Source organism: Nansenia antarctica (assembly GCF_963989245.1).
Source record: "Nansenia antarctica genome assembly, chromosome: 4".
In the NCBI taxonomy this organism is placed as follows: domain Eukaryota; kingdom Metazoa; phylum Chordata; class Actinopteri; order Argentiniformes; family Microstomatidae; genus Nansenia; species Nansenia antarctica.
Window position 1 is genome coordinate 16,018,968 of NC_137689.1, and position 22,382 is coordinate 16,041,349.

The 22,382-nt window shown below is 45.5% G+C and overlaps 3 protein-coding genes across 3 annotated transcripts; 2 read left to right on the forward strand and 1 right to left on the reverse strand.

Annotated features, from left to right (window-relative positions):
- Positions 1-2,656: 2,656 nt before the first annotated feature.
- On the reverse strand, positions 2,657-7,804 carry mpzl2b (myelin protein zero-like 2b). Its single transcript, XM_080529988.1, has 4 exons — positions 7,601-7,804; positions 5,044-5,213; positions 4,565-4,775; positions 2,657-4,442 (listed from the first exon to the last, which is right to left on the reverse strand). The coding sequence occupies exons 1-4, from the start codon at positions 7,653-7,655 to the stop codon at positions 4,267-4,269; spliced, it is 612 nt and encodes a 203-aa protein (XP_080386114.1). The 5' UTR covers positions 7,656-7,804; the 3' UTR covers positions 2,657-4,266.
- Positions 7,805-8,991: 1,187 nt separating this feature from the next.
- On the forward strand, positions 8,992-13,456 carry pafah1b2 (platelet-activating factor acetylhydrolase 1b, catalytic subunit 2). The gene is made up of 6 exons (XM_080530257.1): positions 8,992-9,354; positions 9,884-9,965; positions 10,231-10,320; positions 10,459-10,575; positions 10,880-11,002; positions 11,695-13,456. Exons 2-6 carry the CDS (start codon positions 9,885-9,887, stop codon positions 11,971-11,973), a joined length of 690 nt encoding a protein of 229 aa, XP_080386383.1. The 5' UTR covers positions 8,992-9,354; position 9,884; the 3' UTR covers positions 11,974-13,456.
- Positions 13,457-20,219: 6,763 nt separating this feature from the next.
- On the forward strand, positions 20,220-22,299 carry apoa1a (apolipoprotein A-Ia). The gene is made up of 4 exons (XM_080530419.1): positions 20,220-20,323; positions 20,639-20,690; positions 20,787-20,943; positions 21,416-22,299. The coding sequence occupies exons 2-4, from the start codon at positions 20,648-20,650 to the stop codon at positions 22,014-22,016; spliced, it is 801 nt and encodes a 266-aa protein (XP_080386545.1). The 5' UTR covers positions 20,220-20,323; positions 20,639-20,647; the 3' UTR covers positions 22,017-22,299.
- The last annotated feature ends 83 nt before the right edge of the window (positions 22,300-22,382 follow it).

The following is a 22,382-nucleotide window of genomic DNA, read 5'->3' on the forward strand; positions in this document are numbered from 1 at the left end:
CACACACACTCTCTCTCTCACACAGACACAGACAGACAGACAGACACACACACACACACACACACACATATACACACACACACACACACACACACACACACACACACACACACACCGTATAGACACGCACCCTTGAATGAGTAGGTGTCCTCTGCTGTTACTGCAGCATGCTATCTGCTCCAGGGGGAGGAGATGACGACGGCATCTCAGCATTCACTGATTTACTGCAGCGCAAGCAAACACACTACACACACACACACACACACACACCAAATGTACTATTCACACCAGGCATTGCACCCTGCACATGCATGCACACAGACACACACTAACACAAACTCTGGCATAAGCTCCATTTAACCTACCCTACCAGTCAACTAAAGATTCAAGTAACAGGGGGCCATTCACAGACTATGTCGGCGACATATCACAGCGGAACATGGTTCTCTTGCAAAATAACACTCTTTTCACAACATTGTGTTGCAACATATCCCCATCTATCTCTTCTCTCCCACAGTCCTTCCCGCTACCTGTCTTTTCCCTTCCTCAAGTCAAGGTCAATGTGACTTCAAGAAGTATTCCATGTCATGTGCTTCTACTCTAAATGATGTAGCCACATTCCATTTTCCCGGAAAAGAGACATTTCACAATAAATCTAATCAATCTAATCAAATCCCCTCTTTGGATGTACATCCAACATGGAGTGATTTATGTGAGCAGATGTATGGGTTTTGTGCATACACTGGGTTTCTCTTTCTGAGTGAGTTTACAGCAGGTTTGTGGGGCTCTGTAAATAAAGAGGGCTCTGTTCCCATTCCATCCATGTGCGAGGAGGCGGTGTCTACCTCCTGGATCAGTGTATGCAAAGGGGACAGCTTGTATTTCCTCCTGACAAAGCCCTGCAGACACAGAGCCACATAGTTATGGCAGGTCCTCACATGTCACCGGGCACAGCCACACAAAGCAGCTCCTCTCCCCATTCTACCCATTCTACGCCAAAAACACCTGCTTACACAGGCAAAGCCCACCCTGACCCTGGGTGTGGTTGTCTGGTTGTTGTTGTTTTTTTACAAGGGCAACACACATTAAAAGCACAGAGTATGTCAAGTAAAACTGAACAGTCCAACTGAAGACACCAGGGGGTGCCCTCTGGCACAGTGCAGATGCCACTGAGAGCACACCCGAAGCGTTTAGAACACGATTCACCACATAAACAAACACACCCGTCAACTGAGAACAATCGAATGGTCATTTATGAAAAATAAGTTTATGAAATTTGAGATTAAATGGAATTAGGTTCATGGCATTCAGGAGACCCATAATGCAGTATAATGCTCAACCCTGCGCCAAGGTAAACAATCCTGTGGTATCTGGCTGTTGCAATTCTCTTGGATTGTTGTAGCAGGGCGGCAGACAGAGACTCGGAGCGCAGAGAGGGAGTGATACACAGGTCAGACAGGATTGTGTAGGCGGGTGGGTGGGTAGTGATGATGAAGGAAGGAATGACTGGCAGCCATTGTGAGTGATACCAGTGTGCGATACAGCCCATGGCCGACCACACCCTCTCTCAGTTTCTACTCATTCAGTGTTACTTCCTATACAGGATCAATCATCTTCGACCACGAAATCCATAGCACTTATCGATGAAATCATTTTGATAAGATTTTTCTTTATTCAAAAATAGGCAGTAAAATGAACTCCTGTATCTTAAGAAAAACAAATACAGGTTTGATCTTTGATGGACAACAGGAAGCAATGGTTATCTAGAATAGAACATATAAAACAAATAACATGTCTGGTAAAGTAAAATGTGGGCCCTTTCCCAGTAAACACCATGTAGTTGCTAAGACATCTGTTGGCAGGAGTTGATCAGAAGCTGGACACAGTTACGGTGCTGTACAGCAAACTGAATCAGGGAAGTAGAACCAGCCAACCTCACGGACAAGTCTGCTGTAATGGGCCCGTATTGTTAGGAGTTCGCCAGAACCGAGCCATGGGTATGGTGGGGTGGGGTGGGGTAACAGGTACAGGCACAGGGGAAGGAGCAGGTGCCACTCAGCCTGGGACAGCTCTGTCACAATGTTTGTGTATAGCGAGTGCAGAATATCAGGTCCAACACACGCTGTCAGCAGAACCGCAGGCAGAGTCCTCTGTCAGCTCCATAGATCCAATGTATTTATATATTAAAAAATAAAAATAAAAATAAAACATTGGGATCTCCTGACATCATGTCACTCCTCTAGTGTCCCTCCTCCAGTCTTGTTATTGTGTGAGGAAACCTGATCCGCTTTAATCCCACACATCTGCTTCATCACCAAATAATGACCATGGAAACAAAATGACATTACTGTACATGTACACTTGTTCTGCATAATGACAGACAGAATTGAACACGTTTTCACAACAAGAACATGACGATTGATGGATGAGCTGCAACATGGCTACTACGAGCTATAATGCTTGGGAGCGGTTCATAACATCAACAGAGTTTGATCAGGGACTGGGATTGATATTTGGACTTAAGTCCATTAATTCCCCTCATTGTGTTAGCCTCACTTTTGGACTTTTGGAGCCCCATCTGCAGGGCTTTTACCTTGTCATCATCACCATCATCACCACCACCTTCATCGTCGTCATCACCATCATCGCCTTCCCCTTCTCCATCGTCCTCCTCCTCTCCATCTCCACTGCTGGCTTCTTCCATCTCCCCGTCAGAACTGTCAACCTCTTTCTCCTTCCCCATTAACTTCAGATGAATCGCCTCCTCGGGTTCACTGACACACACAAACATACACATACACACACACACACACACACGCACACAGACACGCACACACACATGCACACAGACACACACACAACCATGCGCACAACCATACGCACGCACGCACGCACACACACACACACACACGCACACACAGACACACACACACACACACGCACACACGCACACAGATTGCTGAAGAGCTGTCTACATTCATAGTGTAGTTAGTAGAATAACACCGAGGGCCCTGCATAGATGTACCTCACCAGACGTCCGAAGGCAGAGTAAGTAAGTTAGAGAGAGAGGGAGAAACCTTGAAGTACACAACACCCATGAGCCTCAGCATAGACCCAGCCCAGAAAGGTCCCCCCTTCAGGATCCCCCTCTTCCCCAAGCAAGGTGTCGAACTGTTTCCTTCAATGGACACACGGTAGCCGTATCAGTTCATCTACAGCTTTAGACCGAACTACTGATGGCTTTGAGTGGGAAACAGGCTCCTTGGAATGGTAGTTCCTTTTATGCATTCAAACTTGTCAGTGTGTCATAGTTCTTGTCCAAAACTGGGGATTTTTTTGTGTCTTTTTTTGCAGAAAGCAGGAGAATGTTGGTCAGAGAAACAAAATGGTAGTCACTGAAACCCAGAAAAGGCCCAGAAAAGCTTTCACCAGCCCTTGTCCTTAGCCCATACCATAGCCACCTTGCCAACCCCCATATACAGTACAGGGATCCAAAAGGCTTCACTGACTGAACTCACCACGGGACCACCATCATAGATGCACACAAAGTACACCGAGAGAGCACACTTCAAAAGTCTGCTGCCCAATTCATTCATTTCAGAAGAGTGACAATCTCTGTGTTGATCATAGGCTAAGCTATTTGGTGATAGACATGCACAGGTTGTTATACATTTATTTAGGGACAAATGGCTAACTAAATGTGGTGAAATACAACATTCATATTGGCACAAGGATCTGAACCACCTACTTGTCAGACCACTTGAAAGTCTAGAGGCTGCTGATGCCAATTCAGCCATATCTAATAGGAGCTAATGCACAGCCATGCTAGCCAGCTAAACCAGCGGCCCCCGTTGTGAGCTGATGTCAGTGTAAAGTTACAGGAGCAGCACTTTGATAGCGAATTCTTGGACTACCTTTTAGTGAAACATTTCAGTTACATATTTGAATCTTTGAATATAACAAGCATAAAATCAAAATACAGTCACATAATTGTCTGTAACAAAAACTGTTAAAATTCATAAAAAGCTGCGTGACTTTGAAATGAATGAGCTGTAAGAGGATCACTAATACTGAGGTTAGTTCAGCTACAGTAGTTGAGTCTGAGAAGCTCACATTGGGTGAGAAGAAGAAAGCAGCGAAGCAGGAAATCCGCTAAAATGAATAGTAGTCCCTCCGTACAGTGGACACCAATGACAGCACCTCCAATGACCCGTCACCGCCGCCCGCCGACTCTCCCACAACAGTCCCTGCCATCTCCGGCGCCGCTCACCACTCCGTGGGGTCCTTCCACTCCTTCTCATGCGTCTGCAGTTCCACATCCTTGTTCGGGTGGCGCCGACTCCGGTACAACTTCACAGCCACGTAGGAGACCAGGATGAGCAGGACCACGCCGATGGAGCCGCCGACGGCTGCAGCCAGGATCCCAATCTCAGAGACGGAGGCTAGAGCAGCAACACGTGAGCAGAATGAGTACCCTTAAAGAACAGTCATTAAAACACAGTCATTAAAACACAGTCAAAGTCTTCTGTAGGCCTATAGGAGTGACCCTGACTGAGGGACTGACCAGCTGTGACGACCCTGAGGGTGATCTCTCCGTTAACACCGTGGACGTCCGGCCGGTTGTGGACCTGGCAGGTGTAGGTGCCGTTATAGGTGGGAGGGACGTTCTGCAGGGTGATGGAAGCGTCCTCTTTCTGAATGTCCCCTGACCACACTGCATGCCCCTTAAAACGGCCCTCTGTGGGCGGGTACCCTATCTCCTGGTAGTAAAACACCTAACACACACACACACACACACGCAGGATTGACAATAGAAGAACAATATTCTACACGCTATATGCTATGCTTTCCTCTACATGCTAGATTATTCCAGAATATGTGTTACTATCCTTTAAGGTTACACGAATATTCATTTGTAAGACCATGCATTATAAAGCCATGTTTCCATGTCTAACTGTCTCTTTCTTCCTAATTCAGTCATCATTTTCTAAATTCAGTTCTAAATTCCCATGACTCCTGTTGTGTTCCCTAATGTGGACATACAGACTCCTCGGCTCCCTGGCCCAGGGGACGGAAGTTCCAGGACACTGCCACAGATTTGAGGGACACGGGGTATTTGGACTTAAAGGTGCACTTCAGTTTCACATCCGTCCCGTTAACCGCCTCCATCTCTTTCAACACGGAGATCTCCATCCCACCGACTCGCAGCACACCTGAGACATGGAGGGGAGAGGACCCAGTGTGAGAACACGCACATACATACAGTAGATGTAACAGAACACATCCCATTACAAAAGCGGGTACACACAAGATAAAAGGGCATACATGTGTGTAAGCAAGCACCTGACGATGCAGTGAGTGAAACCCCTCTCTTGTCCTTTCAGTGCTGAGACTTTCAGGACACACATCCTGATTTCACAGCTTTACACCAAGAGTGCTCAACATGACCGTGAAAGGATAACAAGCTACTTGTTATTCAAAACAACTGTGTCTATTCTCACTGTTTACATTTCTTTAGTCTAAACTTGGCCGCAACTCGAGTAAATAAGGGCAATGGCCTTGACATCCATGATGAGTCAAGTGAGATACTCAAAGAGGGGCGGCTGTGGCGCAGGAGGTAGAGCCGGCGTCTAATGATCGCAAGGTTGGCAGATCAGCGGTTCGAGCCCCAGCTGGCCACATGTCGAAGTGTCCTTGGGCAAGACACTGAACCCCAAATTGCTCCCAGTGAGCGGGCCGGCGCCTTGCATGGTATTTTGCCGCCATTGGTGTGTGAATGTGTGTGTGAATGGGTGAATGAGAGGCTGTTGTAAAGCACTTTGGATAAAGGCGCTATATACTGTAAGTGCAGTCCATTAAAGACACACTCACTCAACCAAACCCCTCATCCATGTCTCCTGTTATAGGCCTCATTGGCTATGGAATAGTGGTCAGCTGTATTAGCAGCAGGCATGACTCTTAGGTTGACTATGAGCTAGAATTCTAAATAAGACCAGGCAAACAGAAACAAACAAACAGTCAAAATCAAATCAAAGAATAAAACCATAAAGGCCCTCTGTTGAATCAGTGTGCATTCCGTTGCCCTGCCAGGACTTCTAAGTGTTTATATGGAACAGTTACACTCTCACTGGTTAATGATAGAGGCAGCTGTATGGTTAATGATTGTATGAGTTCAGTCCAAGGTCCATCAAGCCCCTCCCTGAATGGTACCAGGGAGGGATTGGAAATAATTCATAATAATTCCATAATTCATATTATGAAATATGCAGTGTAGCATGGTGATCTGCTAATGGAGAAATAACACACGTTTCTACAATCAGAACCTTACCAGACACTCATCCACTGTGTACCTCTGGTACAGAGCAACCTTGCCCTTGCCAGCATTATTCAAGACTACTCATGAAACACACAATCTTTCATCCACCCATGGGCACAAACTGGGTCCAAAATGTAGATTTATCTCTCTGGAGTGCTTGGTAGAGCATAGAGCTGGGGCTAGAGCCAAAGAGGGATTATTGCCAGCCATGTGCAAACCTTCAGTCTCTGCCTCAGTGCCCCGTTGAGCCATATAGATTAAAACATTCCCTCTAAATCAGGTATTCCTCATCTATCCTGGCATATCTAATGGCAAGCCTGGAATCATTGTCTGTAATGCTCCATAATCCTGAGTGTGGGTGATATCCATGACAGCATGTTAGCATTATAACGCCAACACTGAGATCTTTATAACGCCAACACATGCTGATGAATACCTGTATTAACTTAACAAACTACATAGGCTTCTCTCTCTCATCAGATAGTCCACCAGATGCCACTACCAAATGAGAGCTGATCTATGGGACAGTAAAACACTCTGGACACCAAGGGCCCCTCTCAGCACCACTGGAAATGCATCATTTGACAGTGGTTTTGTTGTGTGCTTCATCAATTGGACTAGCAGTATTTCATGCTTCACTTGGAACACCCAACTGTAGTAAAAACTGCGCCCTTTGCAGAATTACCTTCCACGTAAACATAATTGATAAGACTTATTAAGACACATTTACAAATAAAACAGACACTTGATTATAAAGTCAAGCTGTGATTCCTGGCCCAGAGCAGAGCTAGTCAGACCAAAGGAATGAACAACTTGATCCCTGTTAGCTGTGTCATATCTGTTATGAAACAGCAAGACACAAGTGAGAATTACACATTCAGATAGTATAAAATAGCAGATAGTAATCAAATTGTGATATACTGCTGAGGAGTTTTCTTAACTGGCATTTGGACCCTGTAAGAAATATTCATAATAAGCCAGACCACCATTAATTCACTCTCTATGTCATCTTCTACAACATTATAAATGACTTAGCATTGTTGCATACTGAAGGGGAATGTATGCAACCATGCTTTTATTATTTGTGGAGTTCTGGGGTTCTATTATTAGATCGAAGTTCTGTTCACCAATAGCCATTTAAGCACACAGGGGTGACAGTTAGTGTGACACAAGTATGATGGCAGGATATACAATGAAATGCAAGCAAAAGACGAACCCGATTGGTTTCTTTACTAATGGACCGGGGTTGTTAATCAACAATTGAGGAAGTTGGCTCGAACTTACCTGGTACTGCGAATCCACCGAGAAGAGTGAGAAACTGAAGCCATGTCCGATACATCGGATTGGCAGTTTATCATACCCTAAAACAACTCTTGATGTTATAAATAGTTAAATCTCTAGAAGAAGAAAAAACGTCTACGCGCAAAATATTTGGGGATCAAGGCGTATACCTGTTTTTGGAGAAAAAAATGGATCACCCCCAAGGCTAGAGAGGCTGTGAACGGAACGGGAGGAGGAGTCAGTGAACCACTCACCTTCCAGCCCGGTGGCCCCCGAGGGGAACGAGCGCATCTTGTGGAACCTGTTAGACTTGACAAGAACCTGTATATCAAAACGGTAAAACATTTCTGTACTCGTTAAATCTCTCCTCAGCAGAGACAGATGGAGATAGATTATTGCCAATTGTATTGTAAACAAATAAACTGCAACTCACAAATGTGCACCATGATCCGTTAACAAAAAACACAAAGCACACATATAATTTACTATCCACATATAAATACCTCTTGATTTATATTTGTGAACCATTATTTTAATCAATGCAAAATGATTTGTAAATATGACTAAAGACGTTGTAAACAATTGTCACAATGCGTGAGTAAAAACGAAAGCAGTGACACACATCTTTATTATAATAAATGATTGGATAGGCTACATACACAAAGCAATGCTTTTATTTATACGCTTGGAAAGATGTTTGTCACTGCTTTCGTTTTTATTCACACATTGTGACATTTTGTTTGCAAATGTCAAATATGCATTTATTGATTCACAAAATGTCCCATGACAGCCTAAGCGTAGTAACTGGTCCTTAATTCCGTTGGTTATGAGGTTTGGTTCTTCGGTTATTATCGAAGGTGACTGATGTATAGTTGATTAACTGACTTAGACAAAGAAATGACTTATTGTAAGTCGCTAAGCGTCTGCTAAATGACTTAAATGTGAAACATGTTAAATCGTGAATGAGGTAAAGCAGTTGCTCCACCCTCGTTAAGGTAAATAAAGTCATATTCATCATAATCACTGTATTATTTCATTATTTGAAAATATGATCCCTGTTTTGTCTGGCCCTGGGACTGGGCAGGGGAGCAGAGCACCGGTACTTGGGGACTGCTGCCACCCCGTGGCCATTACCGTGTATAACATTATACGCATCCTCTGCCTTTCTGTCTACTGTCGTGGATTTTGCTCCAAAAAATGAAACAATGTATATAACGATGATAACGATCAGTAATGATATTTTGCGGATGATGGTGCCATTTGCAATGACAGATCTAGCAACACGCCAAACATAATTCAATGGAAGTAAAGGTGCACGATTGCTCATTAGGATGGACATGTCATGTACAATTCCATAGCGGAAGTGGGTCACGACAGAGAGAAAGGGAGGAAAATAAACGTTGGATGCCACAGCAGAGCGTGAGGTTGGCTCGCTTTGGCCATACCTTTCTCATATAGAAGAATTTGCTAAAGCATTTCAGTTGCATCGTCGTTAGTTAGTTATTAGAGTGAGACAGAACAGAAGAGCTCTGTCGCAGCTGTTTGGATCGACTCGGCGAGGAGACATAAACATATCTAGTAAACATATCTAGTTAGCCACCTAGCTTAGCTAAGCAGTATCCATCCGCACCGACGCACTAGCCTCGTAGCATCTCTGGACGCACAGTGACATCGGAGTCTTGCAGCCTTGGTCGCGAGGGAATAGACTCGTTCCACTGTTTTGGCAAGGATTGGCCCTGATCACCAGAAGCCTTCAGGTACGAGGGCGAGATAGTACGATCGTTTCTTGGGGCTAGTCCTTCACCGGGCATGCCTTATGTTAGTAGGGGGACAGCAAAGATGGGTTGGGGTAAGACATGGGATTGGGCCATAGAGGTGCAAAGCGCGTCTAATAGCTTGTGGGCCATTTCCTTTGAACTTGCTGACTGAATAGCTCAAATTACATTGGGTTGCCTGCTAATGGGTCTTAAAAAACGACATATGTTTGCCTTTGTGTTACATGTTGTATTGGCCTGTATTACTGCCCTCGTTCATGCTGCCATTAGAAACACATCCATTCCTGGCTCTTCCATTGGCTATGAGGCCACTGTTGCATCGCAGCAAGCGCTGTTGTCTCTCCCACCTGCATCATCACCCGCTCTGTGCTCAGCCTCAGGGAGGAGTGAAAGCTAGTCTCAATCGTGTGTGTGTGTGTGTGTGTGTGTGTGTGTGTGTGTGTGTGTGTGTGTGTGTGTGTGTGTGTGTGTGTGTGTGTGCGCGCGCTAATCTGTGGTATCTCTCTGGTAGGATGAGTGGTGATGAGATGAACCCCGCAGCAGTGGCCAAGCAAGTGGATGATGTACAAGGGGATGAACGTTGGATGTCTCAGGTTGGTCTAGTATACTCCATCTCACCATACAGACAGACTATATCTCACATGTACACACAGCCCTGTCAGCAAGCGGTTCTATGCCAAACCCAGCCACAGACCAGTCACTGCTAAATGATAGTACCCCATATATAGAGGGAACTGTATATAGAGCAAATATCACGACGATGAGCCTATTCAACCCAAGTCGCTGTCTGTGTGTTGAGTGTCATTGTGTTACCTAAGCGTTGTTCTGTGGTGTATGGTCATGCGTTGTGTTTTGCAGCACACACGGTTTGTGCAGGAGTGTAAGGATGCAGAGCCAGAGGTGTTGTTTGTGGGAGACTCCATGGTGCAGCTTATGCAGCAGTATGAGGTAAGAAAGAAGAGAAGAGCTGTTCTTGTATACTCACTAACTGTGTGTGTGTGTGTGTGTGTGTGTGTGTGTGTGTGTGTGTGTTTGTGTGTGAGAGAGAGATCTTGTGTTTATGACTCTGTTGTTGACCATCCATAGATCTGGCGAGAGCAGTTCTCTCCTCTGCATGCACTAAACTTTGGCATCGGCGGAGACACCACCTGTAACGTGCTGTGGAGGCTGCAGAATGGAGAGTTGGACAACATCAGGCCCAAGGTGAGCCAGAGCCAGCCCAGGCCCTCAGAGAGGACAGAGCACAGCAGGGTTGGCCAAATGTGGTCCTGCACACCTGCATACCCCAGCTCAGAACTCAAACACCTGGTTGTAGTTATTGAGGACTTGAAGGCCAGGTGACTTGTAGAGTCAGGTGTGTTGGAGCTGTGCTGTCACTATACTGGACCGGGATTGGTGACCATTGTGGTAGATACCCAGAGGGGTGTATTGAAGATAGAGGGACCATTACAGGCTAAAGGAGGGTGTAGACGTAACCCAAGCCTCTGTTGTTTCTTGTCCCCTCCAGGCGGTGGTGGTGTGGGTAGGAACCAACAATCATGAGCACTCGGCAGAGCAAGTTGCAGGGGGAATCCTTGCCATCGCACAGCTGCTCACCACCCGCTTACCCAAGACAAAGATAGTTGTGCTGGTGAGTGTGTGGCTGTGTGCTGTCTCTGTGCCGTCTCTGTTGGGGGTTTGTGGTCAAGCCCTCTGGTGCATCCCCACCTCTATGGCCCAATCCCATTTCTTACCCCAACCCATCTTTTTCAAGTGCCCCTCGCTTTTCGACTTGCCGATCGGAACAGAGTTACATGGGGTAGTGGTTGAAATCTGCTCCTATGAAATGGGACAACCCTTCAAGACACTGATACGTCATCATCAGTAGTATCATAGAAAAGCATGGACACGCACAACTTTTCAAACTCAAAGTTTCACGCTATCAATCGATCAAACAAGTCATCAAATAAAAAAGAATAATTCATCATTACCAGGCCACTTCATGACAGAATAGCAGTGCTCTGTAGGCTTGCAACCCGTGCTCCTACCCTGTCAGTCTGCACTGATGTTAGAGGAGCGGTAACAAGTGCAACAACTTCGCTGCTGGACTTTTTGGAGTGTTTGGAGGACCATGTAGCCCTTCCACTTCGCCCTACCCCTCTATCCCAACAAGAATCGGGACACCCTACCCCTACATGTGAACACGCAAAACAGAGGGGTAGGGCTAAATTGTAGGGGCAAGGGGTGTATTGGGACTGGGCCTATGTATGCATGTATGTGAGCCTGCATGTTGACATGTGGGTGTGGCCAGATTGCTCTGCTAACCCTTCCTGTCCATCTCAGGGCCTGTTGGCACGAGGCGAGCGGCCCAACCCGCTGCGGGAGAAGAATGTGGCAGTGAACGGGTACCTGCGCTCCTGGCTGCCGCGACTGGGCCAGGCTCAGTTCCTGGACGTGGGGGCGGGCTTTGTGCACTCTGACGGAGTTATCTCCACCCGGGACATGTTTGACTTCCTACACCTGACGGCGGCTGGGTACCGCGCGGTAGCCAAGCCCCTCACTGACCTGCTGCTGCAGATACTGGAGGAGACACCCGAAGATAAGAGGGCCTCGGTGGTCTGAGGGTCAGGGCAGGGGCCAACCGCCACACGGCCAGGGGCATGCCTCACTCCTTCTACTGGGAGTTAGGGGTGAGGGATGCTCCTGGGAGTGTATGGGGGAGGGCCTAGATTGAAATCTCTCCCTCCCATGAGAGGGCTGAGCCAATGAGAGAGAGAATGGGCACCCTTGTGTGAGTGGGACTATAGGAGGGGGAGTGCATGGGATCATGTGCATCATGTGTGCAGGGAGAGGAGTGGCAGGTGTGGAGATGTGACAGAGAGAGAGAGAGAGACTACACTATACTTACAGAGACAAACATGCTGTAGCAGTAATAGCACTTGGAGTAAGAGAGATGTCCTATCATGGGAGGATAGAGAAGAGAGCACACATAAACAAGCTCTGAAGAGAAAGGGAAACACAAATGTCACCTTGAGAGAGAGAGACGGGTATCTTACCTATCAGCTGTGCCAAGATACGTTTAAAGTTGTTCCCCTGTTAGGCACAGCTTAGCAGCACAGTTACTAGCACTAATAACATCTCTCTTTCAGAATTCAATTTGCCAATTGCCACATATGCCCCATTCTAATTCAACAGCCCCTTTAAAAACCTCACAACAATACCTAAGGACCAGCTGTGAAAATCAGCTGTGAAATCCATCTATATCTTCTGTCTTTGCGCCTTGGCAGTGACACCTATAGCAATGAAGTCCAGCTATCCTCCCATATGCACATGGTCAAACACTGGCTCTCCGTCTCTCTCTCTCTTACACATAGAAACTCAAATCCTTGCACCCTCGCTCTCTCTTCTACAGACTCCAATACCTTCTCTCTCTGACTCTCACTCGTTCTTCATTTCTGTCCCTATTTTGTGTCTTGTGCGTAGTATACAGTTCTCTCACCACCCAGCCCCATCCACACAAGCACCAGCTTCCCAACACATGACATTGTGCTGGACGTCGCATCATAGTTACGCTACTGGCACAGAGCTACACTTACTATATTTACACACCAACCACAGGTCACATAGAGAATGTCATGTGTTTGTGGCCTTCAACCTGTCTCTTCCCTGGTGCAGTTCAACTGGCTACTGAGGTCCTCTTACAGAGCATGGAACGCTCTAATATTACTACCGTCTTAAGCTCTACGTATTCTTCTTGCGCTCTGTCGATATACGTAATCTGTTTATTATATGTTTATAGTTTATAAGCGTGTGGGTGTGTAAGAACGAGAATGAGCCTTCACTGTTACTGAAGTGTGTGTGTGTGTGTGTGTGTGTGTGTGTGTGTGTGTGTGTGTGTGTGTGTCTCACTATGAGTATGTGAATTGGTTGTATGAATATGTAGTGACTCATTTGTATATAATACATATATGTAAAGCTTGGGTAGATGGCCTTGTGTTGCGAATGTGGTAGTGTTTGTAAGAGTGTATCAGTTAGTGAGCATCTGTATTTGGTGCCAAACGTGCACTATTTGGCTTATTGTCACATGCTTAATAAGACAAAGCATTCCAATAAAGGACCATGGATGTAAATATGTTGTGGGGATGCTTCGCTTCATTTAATTTGATAACTGGTCAAACACTGCCTCAAATAAAGGTTTAGGTGGCTATGGTTGACACAAGGTCATGTAAATGGTTGTCATTGCATTACTACACATTTGCAGTAATCCCACTTCACCAGTAGAGGAAGCCCTTTCACCATGTGAAGAAAAGAAAACACCACCCAGGAGGCCTCTTTGTGAGTGGCCTGGGACTTGGTCCCTGATAGGAACCATGAGACAGACATGGCAGAATAGCAAGGCGGGAAGGTTTGTTTTATGCCGTTCTCCCAACTTTGGTCACGCCCCAAATTCTGTTTGTGCCCTTGAGAGTAGTAGATTGGTACATTTGTCTGCAAAACTAAGTGAAAGCTTTGGAGATTGCTACATTTTGTTTATTTTTTCAAATTCAGGGCTGAATAATGATGACCTTTCTGACTAGGGAGCATGAAACAAGTAATAGATTGTAGGATACCAGCTTGATAGAACACCAGCTAGATGGTGTCTCTCTTACTGTGAATCTCATATAATGTACCTCATTGTCCACCCTTTAAGAACATAGTCATGGCCAAAAATATTAGCACCCCTGCACTTACGACTGTTGTAATTACAAATGCTTTGGTATTCACATGTTTATTTATTTTGTTTGCATTGGAACAACACAAAAAAGCAAAGGCAAATCTGAAATCATTCCATACAGAACTTTAAAAAAATGTACTGGATAAACTTATTGGCACCCTCAACTTAATATTTGGTAGCACACCCTTTGGAAAAAAATAACAAATCAATCACTGGAAGATTTCTGGGAACAGACACATATTGCTCCCCAGATTCTTTGGTAGTCTTCAGATTTCATGATGCCATGCACACAGTCAAGGCATCCAGTGCCAGAAGCAGCAAAGCAACCCCAAAACATCTGTGAACCTCCACCATGTTTGACTGTCCACAGGACGTTCTCCCAGAATGATTTGGCTTCCCCAGGTAAGTCAGGTCTGGGTTTTGTATGTCTTATGTGTCTGCAGTGGGGTCCTCCTGAGTCTCCTACCATAGCGTCTCATTTCTTTCGGATGGTGATGGATAGTGCCAGCTGACACTGTTTACCCTGTGTCTGAAGGTTAGCTTGAATTTGTGTGGAAGTTGATCAAGGTTTTTTATCCACTATTCGAACAATCCTTCGTTGCAATCTTTCTTACGTTTTTGCCTTCCGTCCACGTCCAGGGAGGTTAGCTACAGTGCCATGGACGCTGTAAACGTCTTGATGACGTTGCGCACAGTGGACACAGGAACATTAAGATCTCTGGAGATAGACTTGTAGCCTTGAGATTGTCCATGCTTTTCCACAATTTTGGTTCTCATTTATATGCTCAATTCTTTGCTCTTGTTTCTTTTCTCCATGCTCAGGGTGGTAAACAGACACGCAAAACAAAGGTTGAGTCAGCCTTTCTCCATTTTAACTGGTTGCAAGTGTGAATCTGTCTATTGTCAGCACCTGTAACTTGCCACTGGTGAGTTTAAATACAAATTAAAGGAGCATTACATGCAAAGTATTTGTAATTGCAACAATTTTCTGGGCAAAGTGGTGCATTATCTGACAGAAGTGCAGGGGTGCCAATATTTTTTGTCCATAACTGTATATAATCAAAACCTTCAACATCCTTGTAGATCAAGCACTGAGTTTTTAGTAGATGGAGTTAAAAATAGATTTTAGAAAAAGTTATAAACAGATTTTTTTGTGGTGTCTGTCAACATGATGACCAAAGAGAAGTCAGTGAAAGTCAAGGAAGCCATTATCAGGCTGAAATATCAGAAAAATCCATTAAAACCGTAGACTTCAATCAACCGTTTCTAACATCATTAAATAAAGAAAGAAAGGAGTGGTGAGCTCTGTAAACAAACAAGCTGGTAGGCCAAGGAAGTCTTTTACAGTGGATGACCAAAGAATGCTCACCACAAGCAATGGGAAACTCGAGTAAGGCACTTAGCCCTCAGTTATTCCAGGTGGAATGTCCCTGTAATTCATCATTGTAAATCGCTTTGGATTAAAAGCGTCTGCTAAATTCTAGATAGGGGCAGATGCTATTCCCCTTCCTGGGGAGGAAAAGTAGCTCAGTCTTGTTGAGGTGGTGGGCTGACATCCAAGACACGCAGAGACACGTGTTGCCACATGCGACTCAGAGGGAGGGAAAGACAGGAAGAGTTGAGTATCGTCTGCATAGCTGTGTTAGGAGAACCCATGTTAGGAAATGACAGAGCCAAGAGACTTAGTATAGAGAGAGAACAGTAAGGGCCCCAGGACAGAGCCTGGGAGGAGCACAGTGGTGAGGGCTCGTGGAGAAGACAGCAAGTGCGTTCAGTCAGGTAGGAGGCAAACCAGGAGAGTGCAGAGCCAGGGATATCTAGTTCTGAGAGGGTGGAGAGAAGGATCGGATGGTTTACTGTGACGAAGGCAGCAGTCAGGTCCAGGACAATGAGAACAGAGGAGAGGGAGGAAGTTCAAGCAGAGTGGAGAGCCTCCGTGACAGCAGGGAGAGCAATCTCAGTAGAGTGCCCAGCCTTAAAGCCGGATTGGTGGGGGTCAAGGAGGTTGTTCTGAAAGAGATAATGAGACAGTTCATTAGATACAGCGCGTTCCAGGGTTTTAGATAAGAAAGAGAGAAGGGATACCGGTCTGTAGTTGTGGACAGAATACAGGTCAAGGGTTGGTTTCTTGAAAAGAGGCTCTGGCTGTGACTCTGGCTGTCTTAAAGGCAGATCCTGTGGATAGGGAGGAGTTGATTACGGTGTAAGGAAAGGAAGGAGAAATACCCCAAACAACTGTACCAAAGATAAGGAACACTCTCCAGGAGGTAGGCAGGAATATGTCTCACTTCCTCTTTGCAACCATGGACTTTGCCATCCAACACACTGTCATAGCTGATTGAGAAAGTCCATGCCCCCACAAGATAATTACATCACCCATGCCAATAGAACAAAGTCAATGAAATCAGTTACCTTGTATGGTTACTACTATTTGTCATGGTCACTCACTACAGGGGGCCTGGACTACTACACAAACACTCCTGAAACTTTGCCAGTCAGATAGCCTTTCCTCAGTTTAATTTTATCCCAGTTATCATGGCCTCTGCTCCCTCAAGGTAGACATCATCAACTCATCTATCTCAACTGGCTCCATCTCTGCTGGACTGAAAATGGCTGCTGTCACACCATGTTAAAGAAGCAGGGCCCGGACCCAGACAACCTCAGTAATTTCCAACCCATCTTCAACCTCCTCTTTCTCAGCAAGATTCTAGAATGTGCAGTTGCCTCTCAACTCCAGAACCATAATGTCACACCACCAACTGTTTGAACCACTACAATCCGTATTCAAGCACAGCACCGAAACAGCCCAAGTTCAAGGTGGTCAATGATCTCCTCTTGGCTGCTATTGATGGCAATATCAATACTCATTCTCCTTGACCTTTCTGCAGCTTTTGACACCATCTCACACACCATCCTCCTTGACTGACTTGATGACCCTCGGCATCACCGGAACACCCCTCGCTTGGTTCAAATCATACTTGTCCAACAGGTGGCTGTACGAATCCCTTGGGCGATCCAGATCCGCCCAGCACCAGTGAAACAAGGTGTCCCCCAGGGTTTTGTTCTTGGCCTGTTACTGTTCACTATCTACCGCCTCCCACTGGGCCAGGTCATTCAGAAACACAGCCTCAAATTCCACACCCTCTGCCGCCCTTCCTCTCCCCTTCCTCATCATAGCCTCTGTGAAATCAAAGAATGGATGACCTATCTTCTCAAACTCAAGATCAATAAAACAGAACTCATGGTTGTGGCGCCCAAGACCCTCCTTCAAAAGATCAGCAACCTCGTCCTCACCATTGACGACTGCTCCATTTGCCTCTCCTCCACTTTCCTTTGAACCCCACATAGTCAGTCACCAAGTCAGTCTTCTTCAATCTCCAAACCATCTCCTGGTTCCACCCGTCACTCTCTGATACCTCTGCTGAAACATGAATACATGCTTTTGTCACCTCCCACCTGTATTATTGCAACGGAGTCCTTCTTGATGTTTCCAGCAAGGCCCTGAATCGGCAACAATATGCCAAAAACTCAGCTGCCAGGATCCTCACCCACACTAAACCCTGGCAGCACATCACCCCCACCTTGCAACAACGTCACTGGCTCCCAACAAAATACAGAATCTCCTTCAAGGTCCTCCTCACCTTTAAGGCATTCCATGGCCTGGTCCCTGCTAACCTAACTGACATACTCAACCCCTACACCCCTGCATATGGTCTCCGATCCTCCAACACTGACCTCCTCGTCATACCCCACACTAGGCGACACAAAGTTGGCAACTGAGCTTTTTCTGTTGCTGCATCCAAGCTGTGGAACACCCTTCCACCAGCCATCTGATGCTTTGATACCTCCAATACATTCAAGACTCGACTCAAGACCCATCTGTTCACACTTCCTACAGCATAGTATTGGGTTCTGAGTAACGCTATTCCCCATAGTTGCAGCTACTTCTATCCCTCAGAGTTGAGCTCTTCCACAATTTTATTTTTTATCTTGACTATGATTTTATCTTTTTGTTCTGTTTTGTTTTGTACAGTGTCCTTGAGTCTGAGAAAGACGCTTTTAAATTAAATGTATTATTATTATTATTATTATTATTATTATTATTATTATCATTATTATATCAGAGACTAGCATCTGCAGAATATATTACCAGCCGAACTATAGAGACAAACCACTAGTTGCTGTAATAAGAACACACATTGTATCTGGTTCTATTAGTTGGTCAAAATGATTTCCAGTGGGAGAACCAATTGGATTATTGGGAGCAAAATATTTGTACAGCATTTTCTGTTATTCACTTCGATTCATGAAATACAATGACTAACGTTAAGATATAATTTGTACATTTGCATTTGATTTAACAACCCTTGTATAGGACTTTGGTAAATATATAGTAAAAAAAAAAAAGATTTGAAGTTCAAAATGAATTTGCTTGTGGATACTCTGTATTTGAATAAGGAATTCAAATGAAACAGACCTGTGCTAACAGATTTAAGAGTTGTGAAATCATTCTCAGAAACAGCTATATGAACCTGAGTGACATTATGCTTTAAGAATCACCTCTCCGAAAACAGATAAGGAAGTGGAGAGCAGTGCTATAGTCTACAATGCAGGAGAGTATACATAGGCTGTGTTCCAAAATGTGTTCTTGCACTCTCACTATCTATAGTGTATAGTGTATGATAGCATATAGCGTATAGATAGAGTGCAAGAACGCATTTTGGAACACAGCCATAAGATAAGACAGGCACAGAAAGGCTGCCTCTTTCGGTCCATGACCCCAGTTTTAACTGACACAGCAGTGATACAGCGATAAGCTATCCATCTCTCCACCTCATCTCCCTGGTTATAGCCATTTTCAGAATACAGTGGTCAGATGTCAACTTTATGTGCTACACAGTTCATACTACTTCAGATACATGGCCATTCTATGCCCTTCAATGTTAAATAGGATAATAATCGATGGTTGACCTGAAAAGACTCTTGACCTGAAAGACCGTATGCTGTCTATGGGACAGACAGGGGGCAAGGTTTGCAACACGTTGCCAAGTGTAATAATAGTGGCAGTGTTCTGCCTAGGTTTCAACTTTCTTCAGGTTTACTGTTGGATCTTATGGCTCTCCTGTGCCAGGTCAGCACATCTTATCTGCTACAGTATTGCTGTATCTTATCACACAACTCCAGGCCCTGACAGAGAGAGGACTGTGTTCAAACACATGTATCTCTCTACTCAGAAAGCAAACTGGGGGCTAAGACAGTAGACAAGATAGCCCATTAGATGGCTAGGCCAACAGGATTGTGTAATCAAAATTCTTTGATAGGCAATAATCAATGGCCCTCAGTGTCACACACAGTAGCCAGTAAGACCAGAAGGCCACAGTGGACAGACAGGACTGGAGGCTGGGACAGGGCAGGACAATCAACCAGCAGAATGAAAGAAACTACTTTCCCTACAGGGTCTAATAGCCATTATAACCATTAATGATGACAGTTGCGTCAGATATGCTTTGCATTACTGCAGATACATCCATACCTGAACAATATGAACAATATACTTTTAGAAACAAATGGGTATTCATATGTTCATGTATTGCATGTATTTCTGTCCTTTTTCGTCCAGACATCATGGTCATGAAGGGCCTCTTGCAGCGTATGAGAATTGGGGAAACAATACCCATTAGCACTGACTGAACATGCTCCAGATTGTGTCTTAATTATCTGAACCATAACCTGGGTTACTACAAATGGAAAAACTCTCAGTGGGTAGAGATCAAGAATAGTATCAGGGTGTAAGACTTCTAGGGGCCGGTTTCACAGACAAGTCTTAAGCCTAGTCCATGATTAAATCACACTTGCAATGGAAAATCTGCATTGAGGATGCTTTTTAGTCTAGGACTAGGCTTAAGCCTTGACTGTGAAACCGCCCCCTCGTGTTCTGGCATCTACCAGATCGAAAAAAGAAAGAAAATACTTTGGTCTTGTTGATGATTGATAGTAACCATGGCTTATCTAAACATAGATAAGCCAATGCATGTGTACAGTATTAGTCAGTGTGTTTGCTTGTTACACTGTTGTTTGTCGAAATGTCTCCTCCTCATCCCTCTCCACTTCTGACCCTTGAACTGGATCCTCCAGGTGAATGGTGAGGGGTTGAGGTCCAACTTGGAGACAGCACACACATACTTGCTCACTTGCCTATAAAACCTGCCTGGCCCTGTTCATCATTCTCACTCTCAAAGAGAAGCAGCCCCACCCCAGGTAAGAGACATTCACACTGAGACACACTGGGACTGTGGAAGCGAGCAGAAAGGAGGCATCGAAAGAAAAGGATTAGGCATCCAAATGTTATTAGATAATGCTATGGAAATGAAGGTCTTCGGTCCGCAGACATTCTCAGCTTATTTCATATTTCTTATGTAATCAATAATTAGTATTTAGAAATGTGGTTAAACACGAACAGTAAATAATGAGTAGTTGAATTTTCTGTTCTTTTTTGGTTTGTATGAAATACTCAATGTTATGTTTCTCTGAATGTTACCTCTCTCTCACTCTCACTTTTTTTTTTACCCTTAGGAATTCAACATGAAGTTTGTAGCTCTTGCACTGGCCATTTTCTTGGCAGTAGGTCAGTATGAATTGTAATGTAATGTTTAATGACAAGTTCTATGTGAGGCGTAAGCACTTGCTAAGGTCTGGATCTCTCCTTTGGTTTTGACCCTAGGCTCCCAGGCCAAAACCCTCCACAGTGATGTGCAGGGTGATGCCCCCTCCCAGCTGGAGCATGTCAAGGCTGCAGCCATGGTGTACCTGGCTCAGGTGAAGGATACCGCCCAAAAGACCCTGGACCATCTGGATGGAACCGAATACGCCGCGTACAAGTAAGAGACACAAATCTCCTCATCTGTAAATCCTCTATTGATCAGGATTCCCTTAAAAATCCACTAGTTTACCCACCACTAGCTTACCCACCACTACCTTACCCACCACTACCTTACCCACCACTACCTTACCCACTACTAGCTTACCCACCACTACCTTACCCACCACTACCTTACCCACCACTACCTTACCCACTACTAGCTTACCCACCACTACCTTACCCACTACTACCTTACCCACTACTAGCTTATCCACTACTAGCTTACCTACCACTACCTTACCCACCACTAGCTTACCCACTACTAGCTTACCTACCACTACCTTACCCACTACTAGTTTACCCACCACTACCTTACCCACCACTAGCTTATCCTGCCCAAGCATTCCTATCTCACCCCTCTTTTCATCATGACAATGCATTGCACCGTTATCTTCCTTCTCTCACCCCTCCATCTCTGTGCTCTCTCCCAGGATGAAGATCTCCGAGAGCATGGACAAGCTGCAGGAGTATGCCCAGGGTGCCTCCCAGTCCCTCGCCCCCTACTCAGAGGCTTTCTCCGGCCAGTTCATGGAGGCCACCAAGCAGGTGCGCGAGAAGGTGATGGCTGATGTTGATGACCTCCGCACCCAGCTGGAGCCCAAGCGCGAGCAGCTGAGGCAGGTCCTGAACAAGCACGTCGAGGAGTACCGCGAGAAGCTGGAGCCTGTCTTCCAGGAGTACTCCGCCAAGCACAAGATCGAGATGGACGCCCTGAGAGCCAAGCTGCAGCCCCTGGTGGAGGAGATGCGCTCCAAGGTGGAGGCCAACGTGGAGGAGACCAAGAGCGCGCTCGTGCCCATCATCGAGACCGTCCGCACCAAGCTGACCGAGCGCCTGGAGGAGCTGAGGTCCTTGGCTGCCCCCTACGCCGAGGAGTACAAGGAGCATGTGGTGAAGGCCGTAGGAGAGGTGCGTGAGAAAGTGTCCCCACACACAGGGGACCTGCAGGCCAAGCTGGAGCCCCTCATGGCTGACTTGAAGGTCAAGGTCATGGCTTTCTACGAGACCCTCAGCCAGACCCTCAAGGCATAAACACCCCTCACCGTAACCGGATCGGATGCCACTTCTCCTCTAGACACTAACTAGCAGCTACCTGCAAAAGCACATTCCCACCCTGCTGAGACACACAGGTCACAAAACCATCGATGGAAACACACACTTCCACCTTTCACTGTGTGATTAGATCCCTATGTGGCCTATCTCAGTGTCATGCTTGCGGTTGCTTGCTAATCGAAACTTGGTGTATTTGATAACATCTTGCTGTTTGAACTCTCTACTTGAGAGATGACATCTTATCAATAAAATTCAATGGTTTCCAAAATACTGTTGTGATTGTTTTCTCTTTTTCATGAAATAATAGTGCATGTACACAGAGGTTTATAAAAACATATTTATTGC